The 24,932-nt window shown below is 39.8% G+C and overlaps 1 protein-coding gene across 1 annotated transcript in view; it reads right to left on the bottom strand.

The window, feature by feature from the left end:
* Positions 1–24,932, bottom strand: part of LOC149319379 (steryl-sulfatase-like) — a 140,139-nt gene that overhangs the window by 37,402 nt on the left and 77,805 nt on the right. Inside the window, exons 7-8 of the mRNA XM_089511570.1 lie at positions 13,647–13,784; positions 10,047–10,206 (exon numbers count right to left, since the gene is read on the bottom strand). Coding sequence (XP_089367696.1) covers positions 10,047–10,206; positions 13,647–13,784 — 298 coding nt within the window. The remainder of the gene's footprint in view (positions 1–10,046; positions 10,207–13,646; positions 13,785–24,932) is intronic.

Here is a 24,932-nt window from a genome sequence, read left to right as displayed (position 1 = left end):
GAATAATATCCGGACTTTGAAATTATCTCGTAAAGTTATTAATTCACTAATTTTCTAGCGACTTCACCTTATTTTCTAGTTTCCCTAATCAATGGTGAAATTGAAAATAATTTTGAATTACATTGTTCAAATCCATGGAAAAAGTGCCACACTCAGTAGAAGAGGAAGGCTTGTTGCATCAGAAGAAGAAATATTAGGAAATGAGTCATACAGAAGCCACACTAATCTGTGTGATTTTTTAAAAAAGATAATAGGAAGGAGAGAGCAGGGGAGAGAAAATCTAGATCAGATAACTGGATCTGTGGAGCTGAAGAACAGCTTAAATTTGGTAAAGAAGAACAGAAAAGAAGGGGAGGAAAGGGAGTCATGGAATGGAATGGAATGGAATGGAATGGAATGGAATGGAATGGGTGTGAGGGGAATGAGTTGTTCATTAGTAGAAGATGAACACTCTCAATAGTCCTTTGAGAATGCATCCCCATGGTCTGTATGGAAGAAAAATGTTTACAGTCTTTCTGAGGAGTGGGAGCTAGAATCCATCAATTCATCTATTAATTATGTGCTGGACTGGTTTCTATTGTATTATTATTATGGTATAATATGCATTATAATATTATTCAGGATGATTGGCAATGAATACACAGAGGATGATCACATTAGGGCTTACCATGTGTCAATTGTCCCTGGATCGCTGGGGAAGTGCACCTGGTGCACTTCCTCAGAATCATGGAATCGTTCAGGGACAGTGACTTTCCTCTTAATGAAAACTTTGCGTTAAGAGGAAAGTCACTCTCCCTGAATGATTCCATGATGCTAAAGGGAGCTAATGATTCCATGACACTGAGGCATTCATACACATGTACATCCCCAACAATCCAAAGAGGATTGACACACGGTAAACACTAGTGTGATAATCCTCACAGTGCTAGGCTGTTAGATAATCATGAAAAGTTTTCCTCAAACCCATCCCTCATTTCTTCCTCTCATGGGTTCTCTCTCACTCTCCTTCCCTACCCTTCCCATTCTGTATATCACCCACCCTCAGAGATTATTGCAATGCCTTTTTCTCGATCTGGGTGTGGGCTGAGACCGGGCTGGAAAAATGTCTTATTGCACAGCTCCATGCCCAAATCATTACCATCACGTCCCTGATCAGAACATCTCCCATTACAGAAAAGAAGCATTTTTAGGATGGGAGAAAGACGGAGTGTAACAATCTGGGCATGGAGCTGTGTGACAAGACATGGTCCCAGCCCGAACTCAGCCCATGCCCAGAATGGGAAAAGGCAGCTAGTATGATAATCCTCCTCCTCCTCCTTCTTATCCGCCCCCTTTCAATTCAATTCAATTAAATACTTCAATACAATTAAAGTAAGAGGGGAACAGGGAAAAGTACGCTTGTTAGAAATGTGCAGGGACATCACTAGGGGGACATGGGAGGGATGTAGAGCTCACTGGGTGAAAGCCCAGAGAGGGTGAACACCTGGTGAGACCTTCATGGGAATGGAGGGTGAGGCAGTCTGCTGGCTTACTCTTCCACCTGCCTGTCCAGCCGGCCAGGTCCTTCTGCAGCTGGCCAAGCAAGGGGAGCAAGGCACAGGAAGGGAAAGGAGGTGGGAGTGCCTGCTGCCTTGTTTGCTCATCTAGCCACCTGGTCTTTTTCCACCTGATAGGTGGGCGACTAAGTCTGAGGGTGGGAACAGGAGGTGGGACTGCTCCCTGCTGCTGACCACATCTTCACACGGGGTAAAACCAAACCTAGTTTGAAATGTGATCATTAATATTTGGGATTCCTTACTTCTTCTTGAAAAATATGTTTTCAGCCACTGATCTTTGCAGACCACACTTCTTATTTGTGAAATGGGAGGCTTAAAAGATGCAGTGATTCAGTTGTACCAAAAAAAAAATATCCTGCATGTGCTCAGAGATTCTCAAAAATTACATGTTAAGAAATCTCCACTCTTGAGTTAATGCCACAGTCCTATTAAGAACTTTGTAGTCCATATGAGGGAAATTTCTAGGTTGGAGTAACTTTAAAAGGACCAGCATCCCCCCCCCCCCAAAAAAAAAAGCCTTTTTGAAGGAGGCAGAAACAAAATGTGTTCTACTATGGTCAACGGTGACCACTTCCATGCCATTCTCTGTAAAACCCATGGTCAGGGCCCAAGTCAACATTATGAGTTAATGATAACTTGACAAATTCACTGATTCTGATTAGCAGTGCTAATGAAAATGAATTAACTTTCCTATTTCTAACATTTAACACTATTGACTTAATTTTAATCAAACGTAACATTTCAAGCTGTGATAATACCTTTGTCAGAATAACAAATCAATGCAGATATTGGCAGAATGATCTGAAGTGAGAAGCTGATAGGATTTCAGCTTAGCTCTGAAACTTGCCAAACCCCAAGCAATTCTTCCTTCTTTTTCACCCTATTTCATGATTCTTGTTTTCTCATGGTAAATGAGAGATGTTTCAAGTAATTCACATTTGCCACTGTACAGTCGGCCCTTATACACAGATTTTTTATACATGGATTCAAGCATCCACGGTTTGAAAATATTAAAAAAAAAGTATAAATTTCAAATATCAAACCTTGATTTTCCATTTTTTATATGGGATACTATTTTGCTATGTAATTATATTTAATGGGACTTGAGCATACACAGATTTTATTATACACGGGGGATCCTGGAACCAAACCCCAGTGTATAACAAGGGTCCACTGTATCTCCTCCTTCCTTTTTGTCATTTTGAAAGCTTGCATAGACATTCCTGTGCCTTTTTAGTTGGCCTAATAAAGACAGTGTCACAGTATAGAGCGTGGAATATAGTTAGGTAATGCCTCATCATGTGATTCTGCTTTGGCCAAATGATGGACTGTTGCTGAGGCCATGTCTGCATGGGCCAAATAAATTGGCTTCCTCCCATCTTCTTGGCATAGAGACCAGATGACACATTGCCCAAACTTCGGTTCTGTTACGAACAGACTGGACAATGTCTACACTGTTCACCACCAGAAATGAGGGTATATGTCTCTTAATACATATTAAAATACCTCTCTGGATCTTCCTAGAACCGTGATGGCGAAGGCGTTGCATGTGTGCCACGGGTGGCACACGGCGCCATTTCGCCAGGCACGGGGCGAGGGAGAAGGCAGAACGGGCGTGTGCTCGTTCCGCCTCCTCCTTGCCATTTTCGGGCCTCCCGCTGTCTCTCTCGGAGAGCGGGAAGCCGGAAAATGGCACCTGGGAGGAGGAGAAAGAGGCGTGCGCACGTCTGTCTCCTCCTCCCAGCCGTCTTCCCATTCCTACGCGTGAAAGGGCTCCATGGAGCCCTTTTGCGCAGAGGAAAGGGAAGCCGAGGAGGAGGAGGCTGGGATGCGTGCCCAGCCTCCTCCTCCTCGGCTTCCCTTTTCCCCGTTCGCCCTCCCAGGCCTAAGGCAGCACTGCCTTCAGTTTGGGAAGGCGAGAAAGGAAGGAGAAACGGCCCGTGCCCACTTCTCCTTCCCTCCTCGCCCTCCCAGGCCCAAGGCAGCGCTGCCTTCAGTTTGGGAAGGCGAGAAGGGAAGGAGAAATGGCCCGTGCCCACTTCTCCTTCCCTCCTCGCCCTCCCAGACCCAAGGCAGCACTGCCTTCGGTTTGGGAAGGTGAGGAGGGAAGGAGAAACAGCCTGTGCCCACTTCTCCTTCGCTCCTCGCCCTCCCAGACCCAAGGCTGCGCTGCCTTCGGTTTGGGAAGGCGAGGATGGAAGGAGAAACGGCCCGTGCCCACTTCTCCTGTCTCATGTCAGAACAGAGGGCAAGGTAATGGAGGAATGATGAGGCAGCTCTGGGGCCAGGATACTCCGGGCTGCCCCTGGATTATCCTGGCCAGTGCAGACAGGACCAGAGACTGCAATGAAACAAAACATAGTAACAGATGATATCATTTTGCATAATTTTATATTAGAGTAACTGCTTTTATGGTGGCTAACACACATTTGTGATACCATTTAGCCTTAGGCTAATGGTCAATTTAGCTATGCATGTACATCATATGTTTAAAACAGTGCTAATAGTAATATGACTCATTCAAATATGTTTCACTCAGAAGTAAGCTTCGTAGAATTCAAAGACTAGCTGAGCTGTGAGTAAGCCCTATTGAAATTACTGTATAAAAGCAAATAAACATAGTATTATCTTCACCTTTTAAGAATTATGGCTTCAAAAAATAAAAACATGCTTACTTTATTTGGAGAAAAAAATTGAGTTCATGTTGTCAGTAAATTACGTATGCTTCTATTAACTATCAAATACATCATATTTACTTATGGGAAAAAATAAGCTACAGTTTTAATCATCGTGTAATTTACAATATTTGTAAGTGTTTACAGAGGCTAAATTCAATCTGGTACATGTTCTGGCTGAGGCGTATTACATGAAGAGTACTTCAACACAGCACCCAGTACAAATTTAATGGATTTCACATCAGTGTTAAATGGCACAAATCCAATTAAATCCATATTTTTCTAAGGAAAACTTTAGAATTAATTATCTGGAAAGGTTTGGTCCCTCCTCTTCCTCTATGAATTTTAAAATGAATCCAAAACTCAACAATATCTGTATCAGAACAGAACAATGTCAAGTAAAAATCAGAGTGTCTTTGAAATATAAGTACTCACCAAAGAAAGGCAGTTCTAAAATACAGTTTGCCCTTCCCTTATGCACGGGATCCGTTCCGGACCCCGCCGCGTAAACTCAAGACCTATTAAAAACAATAGGGCTCATTCCCATGGTGTGCACCCGGCATGCCCCATTGTTTCTTCCAGGGCATGGGAGAAGCCTTTCTGGCACAGCTTCCAGCGTAAGCTGGAAGCCGTGTATAGTGCACCCGCGTATGACGCAGGCACACTGTAGACACAGAATATCACTTCAAGGTGGAAAATATGAACCTATCCTGTTACTGCCACACCTGTTCCCTAGAAATTACACAGGCTGCATCTGTACTGCAGAAATAATATAGTCTAACACTGTCTCAACTAACATGGTACAATGCTACGGAATTCTGGGATTTGTAGTTTGTTGTGGCACCAGAGTTCTCTGAGAGAGTGGGGTAAATATCTCACTAAACTACATATTCCAGATTTCCATAACACTGAGCTATGGCAGTTAAAATGGTATCAAACTACATTATTAATGCAGTGCTGATAGAGCCAAAGTGAATTGGGAGCATACTTATCAAATTTGAGGATGACACCAAATTAGGAGGAGTAGCTTATACCCAAGAGGGTAGGATCAAAATTCAAAATGACCTGAATAGACTAAAAAGCTGAGCCAAAATTAACAAAATTAAATTCAACATGGAGAAATGTAAGATACTGCCCTTAGGGCAGACAAAATGAAATGCACAGATATAGGAGGGAGGACACCTGGCTGAATGAAACTACGTGTAAAAGGGATCTAGAGGTCCAAGTAGACCACAAGTTGAACATGAGTCACAGTGTGATGTGGCAGCTAAAAATGCCAATGCAATTTTAGGCTGCATCAATAAAAGTATAGTGTCTAGATCAAGGGAAGTAATAGTGCCACTGTATTCTGCTTTGGTCAGGCCCCAACTGGAATATTGTGTCCAGGTCTGGGTACCACAGTTCAAAAAGGATGTTGAGAAACTGGAGCATGACCAAAGGAGGGTGACTAAAATAGTGAAGGTTCTAGAAACCATGGCCTATGAGGAGAGACTTAGGAAGCTGGGTATGTTTAGTCTGGAGAAGAGAAGGTTAAGAGGTGATATGATAATACTGTTTAAATATTTGAAAGGGTGTCATATTGAGGAAGGAGCAAGCTTGTTTTCTGCTGCTCCAGAGAACAGGACCCGGAACAATGGATGCAAGCTCCGGGAAAAGAGATTCCACCGCAACATTAGGAGGAACTTCCTGACAGTAAGGGCTGTTCGACAGTGGAACACACTCCCTTGGAGTGTGGTGGAGTCTCCTTCCTTGGAGGTCTTTAAGCAGAGGCTGGATGGCCATCTGTCGGGGATGCTTTGATTGAGAGTTCCTGCATGGAGGGGGTTGGATTGGATGACCCTTGTGGTCTCTTCCAACTCTATGATTTTCAATTGCATGCATATAAGTTATACAGAAATGCACAGGTAGTGTAACTGTACCAGATGACAATGTTGCATTTTAAGGAATATTTTTCTGTATCTTCTAAACCTCTTGAACCTATGAAAATGTAAACATTTTATTTTGCTATTACCCAAAGAGAGATCAATTTATTATCCCATCCAGACAACAGTAACACATTCCAGGAACCTCTGTGTATAATGCCCCTGGTTCCACATTTCATGTGTCCAGCAAGAAAATGCTTTATGTTTCAAGGCTGCCCTTTTAACCTGTGAGCCAGCAAGTCAGAAACAGATATTTAACTGTGATTCTTTTCTTATTATTCTATATTCTATACCCTCAAGCTTTTAGGTTGGTGGCAGGGCAGGGCAGAAGTTGCAACTGAGATTACACTAGTTTACTTCACAAGTGATGTAAGCATTGTTGTTCAAGGGGTAAGGTATTTATTCAGCTTATAGTTCATTTGCTTTGCTTCTAAACATTATAACATTCCCACAGTGAAATTTTATTATATAGATTTAGCATGGTAAATACATTTGAAATATGCACCCTCTTGTAATAAAACTTAACATTTATCATATGAGTGACCCCTACTGACAACTGGAGTCATTCTATTTCTTCTGTTCCAGTAGATGGGAAAGTCCATGGGGCACTTTATTCTGGTATTGCAATTGCCACACCTCGTTTTAACTGAAATGATTACTGTACTGCTGTGACACAAATGTTTGTACCAAAAAGATTCTTCCCTACGGGAAAAAAGGGCTTTTCAAAGGACTAGATTTCCATGAAAGTTGCACACATCAAGATGACTGGACCAACAAAAGCATGGCAAAGTTACTGTTTGCATTAGCTATCCCAAGGCAATGATGGATCTAATCTTCCACATTCTTCACTCTTTTTTCCCTGTCTTTCCCTACAAGCACTTGATAAATTATCAGCTGTGCAGAAGAGCCTCTTGACAGCACTTTTGCTGAAATGCCAGTTTGGTTTGTCAGCTGGTAACTCCTTTCCCCTTGATCCTATTTTCTGCTGTGCAAAATTAAATGCAGCCATGCTTTTTTGCACTCAGAATAGTTGGATATCTAGCAGGATGTGATGGACTAAGTCATCTTCAAGCTAAATACACTTTAAAATTCACCTTATAAATGGAGCAACCACACCTAAAGATGAATACTCTATGTCACCAAGTATATGTGGCTTCAAAGCAGAATTTCCAGACATTATTGGTCTGGGGACTAAAGCTCCAAGAAAAATTTCTAGATGGGTAATTCCTGGATTTGTAGTCCAAAAGGTAACTTTCCAAATCTTTGCTTTGAAGCTGCATACTGGAGGGGAGGGTACTACTCTTGTTTGAGTGTCAGAATTGAAGGGACAGAAAAGAATGGTTATATGTTCAGAATGTTAGTTGGTTACAAGAATGAGACAAACTGGGTTATGAATAAATTAACACTGGAAACTCTAAACAATTACAATTCAGTGCAGATTCAGACTTATGCACTGTGATTTTTGGGTGCTTTAAGCACTGGCAGTCACTCCCTTTTGGACATTGAACAGTCTGCATGAATTTTTTTCTGTCAGTTGAGTAAGGGAAAAGGACATTTTTAAGTGAAAGTACTGTTGAAAACAATGGGCTTAGATGGGAGAAAATGGAAAGAAACTTGGCTTAAATATGTGAAGTCAAAAGCTTTCATGGCCGGCAACCATAGTTTTTTTCAGAGAAGATGCCAGCCATAGATGCTGGTAAAATGTCAGGAATAAACTCTTCTAGAACATGGCCACATAGTACAAAAACCCCACAAAAAAACTTTGGCTGAAATAATTTCCAACTGCAGGTGAGTAAGTACGGTAAATGAATTCAGTGGTGTCCTCTATCTGCTGCAAATTCATTCCTGTTAGTGGGAAAGGAGTTGGGGATTCTGGGTCTTCTCTAGTAGGTCCTGGAAGATATCTGGTGTTGACCATTATCCTATACTATATATTTTACATATAATTCTCAATCAGCAAAGTTAAAGTTTCATGAAAAAAGAAAGTAAATATTTGTTTACATTGTTATTATCTTTCTTTTTTATTGCATCTATAGGGAGATGTGCTTATCACATTGGGAACTCGGGGGAATAAGTAAGATGGGGAGTGGGTGGGTAATAAGGGAATTGCAGCCACAGAAGAAGATTGGTTTTTCCCCAGTGAAATTTTCTTTCAATTCCCAAATGCCTGGCACTGAAGTAAGTTAAAATATCAGTTGAGCCTTTAAAAATAGTTTAGGCTTCCAAAGGAAAAGGCACTGGTAAAGTTGCTAAAGATTGTGAATACAGCAAAGAATAAGAGTTCAAGTGTGAATAATTGTTAATATCTCGCCTTCTGAATTGCTAAAAATTTGGAGACTGAAGGAAAATTTCAAGGAGGAGGGGATAATTCTTTTTTAGAGGGGAAATATTTGCATTTTGGCCCCCATCTCATAGGTACACATCTTTATACTGATTTCGCTGAGAAGGCAATATCCTTTGCTGTTCTACCTGAAGTAGTCCTCTGTTCATACTGCAAGAATAAAGGCTACATTCGGAAGGAAGGAAGGAAGGAAGGAAGGAAGGAAGGAAGGAAGGAAGGAAGGAAGGGCAAGCAGGCAAGCTTGGATTCCCAAGACTATCCATTAGGCCTCTGACCAAATGTTGTCTACTGATGCCTTAACTAAAAGAAATAATTGAACCAGAAGGCTTGTGTAGAGTAACATATGGCAAGTTGGTTATAAAAGAGCTGCTAGCTGGAGCAAAAGGTTGGAAAGGATATTCTGAATGTAGATCAGGCAAATCACTTTTTAGATTTGCATGATGTAAATGAACACCACTTGTCAAGATAGTATTACTTTAAATTTGCAGGGGGAAACTTCACAGCTGGTGATTTATTGACTGTATATAAGAAAGAACAGAATGGTGTTGGCATTATGCCCAAGCATCCATAGCTTGATCAAAAGGAACATGTAAGGTAGGTACAGAGAACTGTCAGGAAGAAAAACCCATCTTCTTAAGCTATAAAGAGTGGAGGAAGCAATTAAAAATCCTACTACTGCGTTATTATGGAACACAAAGATCAAAGTCCTTGAAAGATTCACGGGAAAGACCTGGAAACTTAGGTTATGGAGTGAAAATAGGCAAACTCTGCAATAGTGAAGAACAGTAAAAATGTGTGTGTCTGTGTGCGTGACATAGCTGTGGCAAAGTAAGAGTCAGATAATAGATACACATATGTATAAATGACTCTGATAGCATTGGTGATTTAACACCATCACTATAATATAAAAACGCCCTAATGGGAAGTTACATTTGTTGGTGGAATACACTGCTATGGAAAGTGTGGTATTTTCCTTTGTTATGCATTTAAGAAAATACTTAGTGCCCACCTCTTTGAAATGATGTAATCTTGGATTTTCCACATCATCATTAATGTGTCTCCCTTCCTGCACTCTGGAGTAGCACTGTCCAAAAATAGTTCTAATGTGTGATGACTTCTCTATAGAGCGCACATTCTGCCTGCTTCATGAATAAGGAGATATTCACAGATTATATATGTCTACTTCACTGAGAGGATCTGTCAGCTATTATGAGGAGTTGAGACAGCTGAGGTGGCAGATCGATTTTCCATCATTTTGAGTTAAACTCTGATTTTGGAGCTGAGCCAGCCACAGTTGTATGTAGTAATGGAGAAGCTTTAAAAATTGTGTGTAAAAAGTATGGCCGACAAAACTCTGGGAAGAACATCTGTGCACAACTAGAATTCAGGCATCAGATGAAGAAATTGCTCCTGTAAACATGTATAAGAGATAATAAATAGAATTGACCTTAAGTGACTTATGAGGCCTGGAAATACTTTCAAACCTACCAAAGATGGACTTTTTTTTAAAGGAGTTACTTCTTTTACAACAAATGAAATTACACTGGCTTACCTGTCGTGAGGTAGTTGTGCCCCAGCAAGTTTAACTATGGTGGGGAATACATCCATATTACTTGTTGGTTCATCAATACTTATATCAGGATTTAACACTCCAGGCCAATAGAGCAGACCAGGAACTCGAATCCCTCCTTCCCAATTTGTAGCTTTTCCACCTGGGGAAAAAAAATACAGCCATTGAGTTTCAAAAACTAGCTTTTATTTAAACAAATCAAAATTTGATTAAATAGTAAAAGTACAAAATTTAATTTATCAGTTAATTGGGTATTTTTTTAAAATGAATATTAGATGAAACAATGTCTTCCAAACAACTGGGCAAATTGTTTTTGTGTAAGTCAGTTTATTATTATTATTATTATTATTATTATTATTATTATTATTTTAAAATAACTGTTTATAATATGAGCAGTTGTGCAGTGCTAAATTTTGAAGTGCATACACTCATTCTGAAGGCCCAAAAGTCACATTCTTAAGGAAACTCCAAAAATATTGGCAGCTATGTTGACTCAAATCAACAGACTAGTTGTAGTAGTTTTCCTTTCCATCAGAAACACCTCATTTATATATCTAATGCATTTTAACTGCTCATTCAAGACCAGTTTGGATCAAAATACTTTTTATTGTCACAACAAAGATAGATCATAAGAGGATCTTGCTGTTTGCAAAACCAATTTTCCCCTCAAGCTACCCTGAGGAGTATGGATAAACCCATAAGGAACCAGGGAAGCCTAAGTCAAGGTGGCAAATCAAAACGTCCCAGCACCTTAACCCTATGACCTCTTGCTCTACTATTGTTGTTATGTACCTGCTATGGACACTAAAAACAATAATTCATGAACTAGCAAAGGCCCTAAGCTATTTTTCTTTGATATATATGCAACCTCCCTCTATTCAAGAGGTGGGGAAAGTGTGGCTTTCCAGGTTTTGTTTGACTGCAGAATTACTCACCATTGATTATGTTAGTTTGGGCTGATGTTTTGGCCCAGTAGATATTGTTGGAGTATATCACCATGATTTCCTTACCATTGGAATATTAGCTAGGTCCAATGTAGTCCCACAACATCTGGAGCACTGCATTTTGCCCATACCTGATCTACTCACATCCTACCTGAAAAATCCTTTTGCCGCAGATACAGCAGGTAGATTGCTTTGTGTGTCTGCCTTCACATGCATTGACTCATCACAGTTTTCCAAGTTCTCTAAAGCTGATTTCTTACAATTGACTCATACAACGCTAGAGCAGAAACATTATGTAAGAAGGAATAATAGAATTTCCCCAATTTATGTGCATCTTTATAGTTGTTACTAGAGCAATGTGGAAATGAATACAGTCACAGGGAAATAGCAACCATGTCACTATGGTAACGTAAAAGTCAGAGACTTAGATGGGACTCTCTAGTTTTATTTGTGTTTCCTCTCCCTCTAGCAGTAGTTAGTAATTTCATTTAAAACTTTGCATTGCAATTTTACACATTTCTCTTTTAACAGTCTAATCATACAAACTTTGAATGATACAGAATTATACAGTCAGTCATTTCTTTAATTTTTCCTGAAATTAAATCCCTAAAATACTCTATAAACAGATGCAAGCCGCATTTTGATATGTCTGCCTAGACTCTCTTGAGCCTGGGAAGCTCATTAAACTAATTAGATACCCAATTTCAGAAGATGATGTATCTCTACTTCTTCTGATATGAAAATCCAACCCTTGCATCCATTTATGAATTTAAAATATGAGATGTTACAGTTAAATATGTAAAAAATGGAAAGTAAAGTATACACTTGCAGAAGAATATCTGTACGTGAAGTGCTGTGATTTTGTGATACATAAAAACAAATTTGACATTTCACAGAGTTTAAGGTGCCTAACACTGTTAGGAATGGAGAAAACATCAGAAAATGAGAGGGTTAATTGCTGCTTTCATCTTGTCTTTTCTTCCTACTCACCCAAGAAAAAGAAATATTGTGTCTCTAACAAACCTCCCACCTTGTCTATTAAAGTCATCTCTGTATAAACAGGCTATTTTAGTGGGATTGTTTTGTTCACACTTATCTCAAATATTTAAGACTGAGAAGGACTTCTCTTCCTCTAACTTCTGTTTCATTTATTCATTTTGCATTGATCAACAGCATGTGGTTTTCACTGAAGTCAGCTTGTGATATTTGTACTGCTGGTGTTTTTTTTGTACAGCTTGTGATTTTTGTACGTGGTCTACATGCATGCATTTTTCCGTGGGGGCCTGGTTTTGCAGGGAGGTTCAGGTTGTGGGTAGATTAAAAGTACAGTATATAAATAGGAGCCATCATGGTGTAGTGCTATGAGCATTGCACTATGACTATGGAGAGCAGGGGTCAAATCCCACTGGATGACCTTGGGCAAGTCACAATCACTCAGCCTCATAGGATGGCAATAGCAAATCCACTCTGAAGGAACTTGCCCAGAAAACCCTGTAATAGGTTCATCTTAGGATTTCCATGAGCCAGAAATGACTTGAAGGCACACAATTACTTGAATGCACACAACAATGTATACATAAGAAAATCAAACATGTGAAATTCACAGCATTATAGTAAGTGTACTGTACAAACCTCTCTAGCATGTCTCTGCTGAAATGTATACTTTTAATGTAAATATATGCTTTAAGGGCTGTGAAAAAAATTGCTTATGTGCATGGGTGGTCCAAGACATTTTGTAAGCTGAATCCAAGGATAAAAGAATGTCCCTGCTTCCAACTAGAAAAGATAACCAGATTGTCAGTTGAGTCTTTCTGCAATGCTGGTAATTTGACAGTGTTGTCCACCATACTTTAGGACAGCTCCCTAGCTTGCAATTTATCACGTACATCTTTGTGTTCTTCACTGCTGCAGACCAGAATGGGTAAGTCCTGCAGGATTCTGCACACTGGAGGAGAATATGAAGATTTCTGTGCTGTTCCTGATCACTGTTTTTGTTTCAGGAAGTATTTCTCTATGCAAAAGCACATACTTTGTGCAGAAAATGTGCTTTCTGCTGCATAGTGCACATGGTTCTTCTGTGCCCAAAACACTTTTTGTACAAAAATGCCATTTCAGTACAAAAATAGACTTGATTTCTTTACAAAATAAATCTTTTCCTGCAGAAATAGACCTGTTTGGTTCTGTTGCAGAAAACACATTTTGTGCAGAAAATCCTGTGCATCATGTGCATGGATGAATACTTCCCAAAGTAGAAAGAATCTCTCAGTAGTCTTGTAGTTGGAATTCCACTGAGAAATAAACATCTTTCCATCCCTACCTCAAATAGAAGACTGCATAGCATGGAAAGCTCAGTGGCCCATCATCATTTCATTGGTCATTTTCACCCAGTATTTACTGCAAGTGGCACTTAGTGACAAGCTAATTGGGTGGTAAATTTTCCTCTGGTTGTATCCAAGGCACTAAAATCAATACCCTGCTTATGAGGTTCTCTGCTTTGCATTTATATTAATATTTACACTCCTGTTCTAAATGCTTGTTCAGATTTTTTTTAATACAGTGTCCCTAAATATTTCCAATTGTTCAGTTAACAATTCTACATTTGTGAGATGCAATGATAAGAGCACTCAATAAGTCATACCCTTATATATTCCATTAGAGCCACCGTGGACGTCTCCATTGTCTGAAATTTCTTCAACGTGCGCCCCATGATCAGATGTGAAGTACACAAGTGTCTGCATACTTAGGTTTAGTTGATCTAATGTCTGAAGGATTTGCCCTTTAGAAATACAAGGAAGAGGGAAAAGATTTAAATCTTTCAGTCTGTATACAAGATATATACCTTGATCAGCTGCTTTATGCCAATTTTACAGTAGGCAGAACACCTGGGGCAGGGTATTTAATATGAAAATCATCTCTGATTCCAGATTTATTTCTTAGACTAAAAAAGGATGTAAAGAGTGTACAGACCAGCACTTTATGCCAACCTGCACCCGAACTAGGGCTGCAGTAGGGCTGAGTGTTCAGACTCTCAGAGCCTTACTGCCACCTGCAGGTCGCCATCTTAGCGCGTGCCCATCCAGATGGTGTGCGCCATGATGATGTCTGTGATGCGCAGTGCCCAAATGGCGCTGTGCATGAGGGGCATCATAAAGCCACACTGGGGCACTTATGGCACCCCTTGTACAGGGCAACAGGATGAAATAAATAAATAAATAAATAAATAAATAAATAAATAATAGGAGAACACTGGATTAACTTGGATAGTCCTGGCCAAATTGGGACAGTTGGAAGGGATGATGAAGGCAATTTAGAGGTCAGATATATAGGTATGAATCATGAATACGGTAAAGGGAAAATTAGAATTCCTTTAATAACACACCTCTCCAGGTTTTTTTTTTTTAAAAAACACAAGCTACTGTGGGACAATCCTAGGAAAATTCCTAAATCCTTCCAGAAACACGGTTCAAAGTTTTATCCTTAACATTTGTATGTACTCATGCATTTATATGATATGCGTGAATATAATGTTTCTAACTGGATGTAAGGTAATTTTCCTAAACATTTTATTATTTTATGCTGGCTGTATGCTGTAATAAATTCATTCAATGCTCAAAGCGGACAATCCTTGAAACCAAGCTTATCTAGTTTCTCAAGATATTATTCGATTCTAGAAGTAAAGAAACTTTGTAATCAATTGCCAAAATCCAATTGTAAGTGGATTAGATCCACTAGATCAGTGTAACATACTTATTGCTTCCAATTCTAAGTGTTGACTTAGTATATTCTTGCTGATTTAGTGAGTTTAGTTGGGATTAAAAACTGAATTTTGGCCAATGTCTGCATGAAAGAGACTAAGACAATGCTTCTCCAATAACTTATTAAAAATAATAATTAAAAATGACTGAGATAGAAATCTACTTGAGGCAAAGTTGTAATTTTTAAAGCTGAATGAAGATTTGAACTTAACTTCAGTCCCTGCCTTCTAGACACTGCAGCACAGAACATTATTGGGTTATATAGAAGATTTGTTATAGAGAGGCCAGCCCTTTCAGGCTTCTGATCCTTCCACTTTATATTAAAACAGATTCCCATACATTGCAGAGTCAAATATATTTACTTCTGAGTCTTTACTCTAATTTAGATTTAACAACATATGCATTCTTCTTTTTAAAATGCTCATCTTCTTCCATGTCCAGGTATTTAAAAAGAGGATACTTTCACATTTACTTGTGCTTGCTGTCATATTCATTGCTCCCTTAAATTGTCTCATTTCAAACACAGACCATTCTCAGACTTCCCACCATTTATCATGACATTTTCACTTGTACTCCATTTTATGTTGATACACATCCATTTTAGTACCACAGCGTTCTTACTAAAGGGCCAATACCTGAATCACTTTTATACATCATATACATCGATCTCATATCTTATCCCCAATTGCCTGCCACAAACAAGGGACAAGTGTCTTCTTAGTCCCTTTTCATCACCAGGCCTGCCAAATCAGCCCTCACCCCCCTTTTAAAAATCCCCCAAGAAGATCGGATGTTTCATGTCAGAATTGAAGTTGACAAAATCCTGACCCCCTGTTAAATTCTATGAATGAATTAGAGTTGTCGCACAATAAAAGATTTGTCTGTAAATTTGGCTTGTTCTAAATGTAGCACAGTTTTTACCAATGGCTGTAAAAGTTCTAGTTATTAAAAATAATCAATGAGAATTTCTAAGCTTTAGTCTTCCTTTCAGCAATGAGGATGATGGAACAGGAAAAAGTAAACTGAAATGATTGTGATATAGCAGAGTGAAGAATAAAAATAGTTAAAATAACTACTTATTTTAGAAGCAATCATTTCTCATCTGTATTTGACATCTGACAGTGTTCAAAGCTGCATATCTTCCTGATCCCCGGAAACAGGTGTCACCAAAAAAAATAATAATAATGATGGAACTTGCATCTTTATTTCCTTTTTTAACAATGACATATGGCTGGATGAGTGATGTACAAATAAGTAAGATGACATGTGCTTCTTGTGAGATAAAGTAAATCTAATGTTGTGTTATGATCCTACTACAAAAAAAGCTTAGAAGTATTACTGGATGATAGGTGGAATGGGCAATACTATGGAATATATATTACAAAGGACTCTGAATAACATGTTCCTTTGTTGAACACACTGTGTGTGTGTCCATCAAGTTATTTACAATTATTACTTAAGTGGCTTTTTACTACTGTAAAATTTAAAAATATGACTGCATGCCCCATAAGAGAGGCAGCATAGCATAGTGGTTTGAGTTTTGGACTACAAATCTGGAGAACAGAATTCAATTCCCAACTTGACCATGAAATCCACTGTGGGATCTTGGGCAGGTCACATACCGTTAACCTCAGAGGAAGACAACGGTAAACCTCCTTTGAACAAATCTTGCCAAGTAAACCCCTGAGTGCTGCCATAAGTTGAAAATGACTTGAAGACACAAAACAAAAACAACAATGGCCCATAAGCCATTATAGAGGCTCAATGAGACATCAGACATACAATTTACAAATAGTGAATTTATTCTTTGAGCATGGAATGTAGCCAAAACGTGATAACTACAAATAAGAGGATTAGCAAAGTTGGTGGAACTCCAAGGCTTGTAGAGATAAACAAACAGCAGAAATAGCCTAGTAATATTAATTGTTGAGAGAAGTGGGAGCAGATAGAAGGGGAAATGAAAGGCAATTTTAGTTAGCAGGCTGGAACTTCAAACGAGAGAACATTATACCTCAATTTTTCATTGCAGATCCATTTGCCTATTCCTGAAAATGGTAGGTGTAAAAAATTTCAAAAATGTGATAAAGAATAGGTAGAAATTTATAATATTCAAACTCTGAATGTTTTAAATAGTTTTTTGTATTCAGAGACATATCTGTGCTAGCCTGGAATATCCGTATGCAAAGGGATCTTGCAGCCTCTTTGAAACTGTATATAGGATGTTGTAGTATAAGCTTTCATAGACTAGGTCTACTTCTTCAGATGTAGGAAACTAGTCTTTCAAAGCTTATGCTACAACTTTTTGATCACAGTTTCAACGGTTCTACAAGATTCCTTTGCATATTGTTTTACTATTGTTAATAGTTCAATTTTAATGTTGCTTTTTGTATGTTTTAAATATATTGTTTTTAATTTGTAAGCCACCTTATATCCTGATTTTGGGAGAAAGTTGTTGCATGCTTTCAAGTCATTTCTGATTTATGGTGACCCTGAGACAAACCTATCACTGGGTTTTCTGGAGCTGAGAGTGTGTCACTTGCCAGAGGTCACTCAGTGGGTTTCCATGACTGAACTGGAATTCAAACCCTGATCTCCATAGTTGTAGGTGAATGCTCAAACCACTACTGGCTCTCTTGGTTAAAAGACAGGTTATTATAATGGTAACAAAAGATGATGGGCGGTGATGAATGATGATACTTTACTAGAACTTATGAATATCTGTAAAAATAATCGTTTTAAATATAAAAATTAAAAGTATCTTAAATCCGCAGAACTGAATTGGTGATGTGACATAACCTGTCATCATCTATAACATTGCATTTATTAATAGGGCAATCCAGGATACATTCTTCACAACCTAAAGTATTTCTTCTATATAACTGGACCTCATTTAATGAACTATTACAAGGGGATTGGAGCCTAGGAGGTTAATTAAGATATGTGCATATTTCTAATCTCCTTTTTATCTTATCTTGTTTTTTTCTGGTTTTTTTCCCATTAGATTAGTTTTTTTTTTAAAAAAAGAGCACCTGTTAGTGTAAGATTAGTAGAGATAAGACCAAAAGCAAATGTTAACAGGGAAAAACCTGCTAGATTTGGCCGCTGTGTTATTTCATCAAACAACTGTTCTTCAAAAACAATTCTAAAACAAAACGGTCAAAATATGTTTCACAAACTGGGAACAAAGTACATGCCATGAATACAGTTTCTAAAAATCCCCCGAGGGATATGGGGGGGGGGGGGATATATATATATATATATATATATATATATATATATATATATTGAGAAGGAAATTCTGCATTGAGCAGTATTACATGTGGACTAAGTGTCTTGAAACATATTCAAGATGGTTCCATAAGTCTTCCTCTTTTAATTCGTAGACGCTTTAATGGAGATATTTAAAAACTGCATGACTTTGATGTCAGTAATAGGACTAAGCTTTCAAGTCCACCTACACCGCTTCCCAAAGGGCTGAAGGGAAAAATGTAATTTCAGCAGCCTCTTTAAATCTTACTTCACATTGTCTTAAAATGCGACAAGGTGGCAGACCTGCAGGTGCTGCTTGATGAAAACTCCTTTTGTGTCTGGGTGTCATTAATTTTTGGACTGCAGTGCTATAACATCTTTGAACCAAAAAGATGTGTCATGGATGGCTTGGTGAATATTTAAGCTTTACATCCTTATCTAAGGAAGTGTTGCATACTAAAACAGTGCCGAAATATACACATATTTGAACACACACATGAAAGTGGGGAAACCAAACACCATCCAGCCACCAGTCTCTCAGAGAATAATCTATACACAATCTGAATCTGAGATTTTGTCCCCAAGGGAAAGCAAATGCAATGTCAGGAAATATAGATGTACTCTATTACTCTGTGTAACTGTATTATATTATATACATTCTGTTTACTTTATGGCCTTGTTTGACTGTAAACTGGAATTCAAGGTTACACGAACAGGCGTGTGTACTCTTACCAGCTGTTTCTTACTCTTGTACAACCATGAAGAACAGATTGGAAGCTTTTTTGTTAACTTTAGTTCATCATAATTTAAAATTGCATCTGAACCCTAAACAGTGGCTAAGCTTAGTATTTAGTACTTAATACTGAAATTTAGGCTGCATCCCCAGAGCCATAGAATCATAGCAATGGGAGGTAACCTGAAGGTCATCTAGTGTCATTGAACAAATCTACAGCCAAAATATAACAGTCAAACTGTGTTTAAAAAATATCCAACAAAGCAGAGTCCATTATTTCTTGAGACAGTTTATTCTACTGTTGGACAGCTTGTACATGTAGGATGTTCATGAGACATGGACTCTCAAATTAATATGTAATGCTTTGAAACTGGCCTGGGTCAGTAAGCCATATTTAATACTACTGGTGCCTTGTGGTTTAAGGATGAGCAACGGTCGCCCACCTCGCCGGGCAGACCGTTTTGCTGCTAGACGCGGCTGGACTACAAGCCCCAGAGTGCTCTGGGGCTTGCCCGGCTCCCTATTGGTGCGCGGGGGCGGAAGGGGTGGCCCTTCCGTTCCGCGACGCTCTGGGAGCCGGTCTCGTTGGTGCGGGGCTTCCAGTCCTCCATGGCTGCCCATTGGTGGGCTGGGCCTTGGAGGCGGGGCCCCGCACAGCACGCAGGGAGGGAGGGGCCTAGGCCTATATAAGGCCGTGTTGCTGGCCCCTTCCCTCAGTCGGTTGCTTGGCTTCGAGCAGAGCGGAACCAAGCTGTGGAAGGGAGCAAGTCTTGGTGGTTCTCCCGCCCGCCCACTGCTGTTGTTAGGTGGTTTTTAGTCACAACTTGGCGGCAGCATAGGCCAGGATCTGCACGTTGTGGTACCAGGGCTATGGAGCTCTGGTTTGGGAGTCAATAGGTACCCGGGGGCGAATAGGGCAGGCGTTTGGCCATTGCGGGGGCCAGAACGCAGGAGTGCCTCCCGGTGACTAGGGGCTTTGTGAATTGGTGAACGCAAGACAAGGTTTGCGGTCAAGTTGTGTTCCTTAGCCCCTAAGTCATCCCAAGCACCGGGTTTGGATAATCAGACTACATCGGGTGGTTTGATTGCACAGATCCTGACCTTATGCTTTGTGCCAACCCTACCAATTGTTTGCAAATAAAGTTGTGGCCTTACTTCCAACATGTTGCACTGTGGTTATTTGACAGCAACATCTGAGGCAATGAGCACCTCAAGGTTTGGACTGAGGCATACCCCAAGGAGCACAGGCTGCTTTTATTAAGGCAAACCACAGTTTATCTGACTTAAGACATAATAACAGTAACTGAAATGTGTTTAAAAATGGAAGAATAGCCATAATTTTATGTTAAATTCAAACAAAGTATATATACTGTATGTGAAACAAAGCAATATGGATTACATCAAAAGTAGAGAGATTATTTAAGATCGCAATTTCTAGAGCAAGTTTTAGCAAGAGTTCCATAGCGAGTTTTGAATGTATTCAATATAGTTGTTGTTGCTGTTGTTTTTTTTAAAAAACTATTTCAAGATTTATTGTGATTAATTTCTTTTGTACTTCACATTAATTGCACTTCCTTCCTTCCTTCCTTCCTCTCTCTTTCTTTCTGTAGGAAAATGACACATTTATTTGGCCTTCTTAGTACATTAGTAATTTTTTGCTACCATTATGCATTCATTTTGTAGAGCCAATAAGCTGACCACGGAGAGAGGTTCTTCTGAGAAATAATCACATTAAGTCTCAAGATTAAAGCACATTGATGGAGGTGAGGGTAGGGAAGATTTCACCTCAAAAAAGCAGCCTCTTACTATAAGCAAAAGAGAAAAGTCAAAATTCTTTGAGCCAAGGCACTCAGATAGACTAACTATTGATCTTTTAAGCTGATTTGCATGTACAGGTTTTGTGGCATATTAAAGGCTAGAAAATTGATTTTTAAAAAATCATTCCCAGGCAAGAACCCAAATTATTGGGATGCATGAATGGACTGGAAACACAGTGACTATGTATGTATATATACTATATTTACCATAGGAAAAAGAATTAAGTATTTTCTCTGAAGATGCCAGCCACAGATGCTGGCGAAACGTCAGGAAGAAACTCTTCTAGAACATGGCCACATAGCCTGAAAAACCCACAATAAACTAAGAATTAAGTATTGTTCTTACTGTCCTTGCCCAAACCTGTCTTTGTCCCTAATAGGTGGCTCTATGAAGTTTATCAGACGCCTTACCTTCCGCCATGCTCCCATCACGTAAACGTCACAGATCTGCAACGGGAGCCTCTGGTGGGATAGCAGATGGCACTATGCTTCCATTTTTGTCATGGAAGCGTTATCCTAAGTGTTTTAAAAAGGGCCCTTTTTAAAAAATAATGGATTAAAATGTTATTTATAAAGGGCCCTTTTAAAACACAATAATGCTTCCATGATGAAAATGGAAGCATAGCGCCATCCGTGATCCCACCAGAGGTTCCCATCGCAGATTGGTGACATTTGCATGACAAGAGCATAGCGAAAGGTAAGGGCTTTGATACACTCCTATTTAGTTCCTGCCTTTTAAAATGCATTAGTGGTGGATTCAAAATTCATACAATTTTGACTGTCCAGTTTGTGGGTAATTCATGTAAATCTACTGATTCCAAATGAAAAAAAATTAGATGATGGACTGGACAGTTCCTGCTGGAAGAACCATAAAGACTGGTAGAGCAATGGTACAAGAGAACTCAGTTAGAAACCTGGAGTCCAGCATGCCAGTAGAGGGAAGGGACTTGAGAGACTCAGAGATGTCTAAAAGTTGAAACAGACATTACTGTAAAAGCATAACTATCAGCACAACCTTTCCCTGTTTTACTCTAAAATACATGTAGTTGGTCTGACATGGATTCAGACCCTAATACATGTGTGTATGGTGTTGGTGGATTGTGCAGCGTTAACTCTTCACCCTGCTATAACCTGAATTTGGACTGGGCCCACTGGAGTTGCAATTTCTGAGGAACACTAGTGGTCTTCTGCTTAATTGACAGTAATCCTAGGAGACTGGAGAGGACAATCGCAAGACTAAGTGCAATGGGAAAGTTTGTGAAACCTTACTTTGAGGGCAGACAAATGTTGTTAAATTGCAACTCCCATTGTTCCTCATCACTAACTTTGCTGCCTAAGGATGATAAGAACTGCTGTCCTGCAATATCTGGAGAGCTGCACTTTGCCCACACCTTTTCCTCGGATCCAACTGTGGAACCAATGTTGTAAAAATCTCTTTCCCTTCTTTCTGTTAGGGGATATTATTGGTAAAACAGTGTGATGTGTGAGCAGTTAGGTTCTATGCACTCTCTTCGTGTTTCTGCTGACCAGTCAGTGCCAACATGTCCCTTGTCATGTTCTTTAAATAAAGGCTCCCCTATACATGGGCCTCTTTGGACCTTATTAGAATCATAGAATCATAGAATTGGAAGAGACCGCAAGGGCCATCCAGTCCAACCCCCTGCCATGCAGGAAATCACAATCAAAGCATCCCCGACAGATGGCCATCCAGCCTCTGCTTGAAGACCTCCAATGAAGGAGACTCCACTACACTCCGGGGGAGTTTGTTCCACTGTCGAACAGCCCTTACTGTCAGGAAATTCCTCCTAATGTTGAGATGGAATCTCTTTTCCTGCAGTTTGCATCCATTGCTTCGGGTCCTAGTCTCTGGAGCAGCAGAAAACAAGCTTGCTCCCTCCTCAATATGACATCCCTTCAAATATTTAAACATGGCTATCATATCACCTCTTAATCTTCTCTTATCCAGGCTAAACATCCCCAGCTCCCTAAGTCGTTCCTCATAGGGCATGGTTTCCAGACCTTTCACCATTTTAGTCGCCCTCCTTTGGACACGCTCCAGTTTCTCAATGTCCTTTTTTAAGGATCTAGACACTATACTTCTATTGATGCAGCCTAAAATCGCATTGGCCTTGTTAGCTGCCCCATCACACTGTTGAGTCATGTTCAACTTATGGTCTACTTGGACTCCTAGATCCCTTTCACACGTAGTTTCATTCAGCCAGGTGTCCTCCATCCTATATCTGTGCTTTTCGTTTTTCCGCCCTAAGTGCAGTACATTACATTTCTCCGTGTTGAATTTCATTTTTGTTAGCTATGGCCCAGTTTTCTAGTCTGTTCAGGTCATTTTGAATCTTGATCCTGTCCTCTGGGATATTAGCTACTCCCCCTAATTTGGTGTCATCTGCAAATTTGATAAGTATGCTCCCAATTCTGTCATCCAGGTCATTGATAAAGATGTTGAATAGCACTGGGCCCAGGACAGAGCCCTGTGGGACCCCACTGGTCACTTCTCTCCAGGATGAAAAGGAGCCATTGTTGAGCACCCTTTGGCTTCGGCCAGTCAACCAATTACAAATCCATGTAACAGTTGCCTTGTCTAGCCCACATTTCACTAGCTTGTTTGCAAGAATGTCATGGGGAACTTTGTCAAAGGCCTTATTGAAATCAAGATATACTATATCCACAGCATTCCCTTCATCTAACAAGTTGGTAATTTTATCAAAAAAAGAGATCAGGTTTGTCTGGCATGACTTCTTTCTCTGAAACCCGTGTTGACTTTTTGTGATTATGGCATTGCTTTCTAGATGTTCACAGACTCTCTTTTTACTGATCTGCTCCAGAATCTTTCCTGGTATTGATGTCAGACTAACTGGATGATAATTGTTGGGATCCTCTTTTTTCCCTTTTTTGAAGATGGGGACAACGTTTGCCCTCCTCCAGTCTGCTGGCACGTCTCCTGTTCTCCAGGACTTCTCAAAGATTATTGCCAATGGCTCCGATATTACATTTGCCAGTTCTTTTAATACCCTTGGATTTAGTTCATCTGGTCGTGGAGACTTATATTCGTTTAGGTTAAACAGGTATTCCTGTACTATGTCTTTGCTTATTCTGTGCTGAAATTCCACTTTTCTGTCCTCTGCTCCATTATCGTCAGGTTGAGTTCCCTTTGCCTTTTCTGAAAAGACTGAGGCAAAGAAGGTGTTGAGTAATTCTGCCTTTTCTCTGTCCTCTGTTAGCATTTTGCCATCTTGTGCATGTAGTGGCCCTACCATTTCCTTCTTCTTCCTTTTGCTACGGACATATCCAAAAAAGCCCTTTTTGTTGTTCTTAACCTCTCTAGTAAGCCTGAGTTCACTCTGTGCTTTGGCTTTTCTGACTTTACCCCTACACAGGCTCGCTATTTGTTTGAATTCCTCTTTGGTGATTTCCCCATTTTTCCATTTCTTATACATGTCCCTTTTTATTCTTAGCTCAGTTGAAAGTTCTTTAGTCATCCATCCTGGTTTCTTGAGACATCTCACATTTTTCTTCCTCATTGGAACTGTTTGAAATTGTGCCTTCAGAATCTCCCTTTTAAGAAACTCCCATCCATCTTGAGCTCCCTTCTCTTTTAGTATTGTTGACCATGCGATCACACCCAGTATTTCTTTAAGTTTACTAAAATCAGCTTTCCTAAAGCCTAGAATGCGTGTCTGACTATGCCTGGCTTCTCCTTTCCATTGTATAACAAACTCCAGGAGAAAATGGTCACTCCCACCTAAGGATCCCACCACTCGCACCCCATTAACCAAGTCATCCTTGTTGGTTAGGATAAGATCTAGAATAGTTGACCCCCTTGTTGCCTCTTCCACCTTTTGGACAATGAAACAGTCTCCAAGGCAAGTAAGGAATTTGCTAGACCTTGAGGATTTTGCTGAGTTTGACTTCCAGCAAATATCAGGATAGTTGAAGTCGCCCATCACTACTACATCTCTCCTTTCTGAATGTGTGGTTATCTGTTCTAGAAAGACATCATTCAATTCCTCAGTCTGACTTGGGGGTCTGTAGTAGACTCCCACCATAACATCCTTGTTGTTTCCCTGCCCTTTAATTTTTATCCAGATGCTCTCCACCTGGCTTTCAGGATTGATGTCCTGGATCTCTTCACTGGTGTAAATGTCCCTGACATATAGGGCTATTCCTCCTCCTTTCCTGTTTGGCCTGTTTCTCTTGAAAAGGTTATACCCCCCTATTTCCACATTCCAATCATGAGACTCATCCCACCAGGTTTCAGTGATGCCTGTTATATCATATTTGCTTTGTTGTACTAGGAGTTGAAGTTCATCTTGCTTATTTCCCATGCTCTGTGCATTAGTGTAGAGGCATCTAAG

Source organism: Sceloporus occidentalis, unplaced genomic scaffold (genome assembly GCF_023333645.1).
Source record: "Sceloporus occidentalis isolate IW3139 unplaced genomic scaffold, rSceOcc1.0.p SCAF_2, whole genome shotgun sequence".
Taxonomy (NCBI): Eukaryota; Metazoa; Chordata; class Lepidosauria; order Squamata; family Phrynosomatidae; genus Sceloporus; species Sceloporus occidentalis.
The sequence above is the reverse complement of the archived record's forward strand: the minus strand, read 5'-3'. Positions and strand labels throughout refer to the sequence as shown.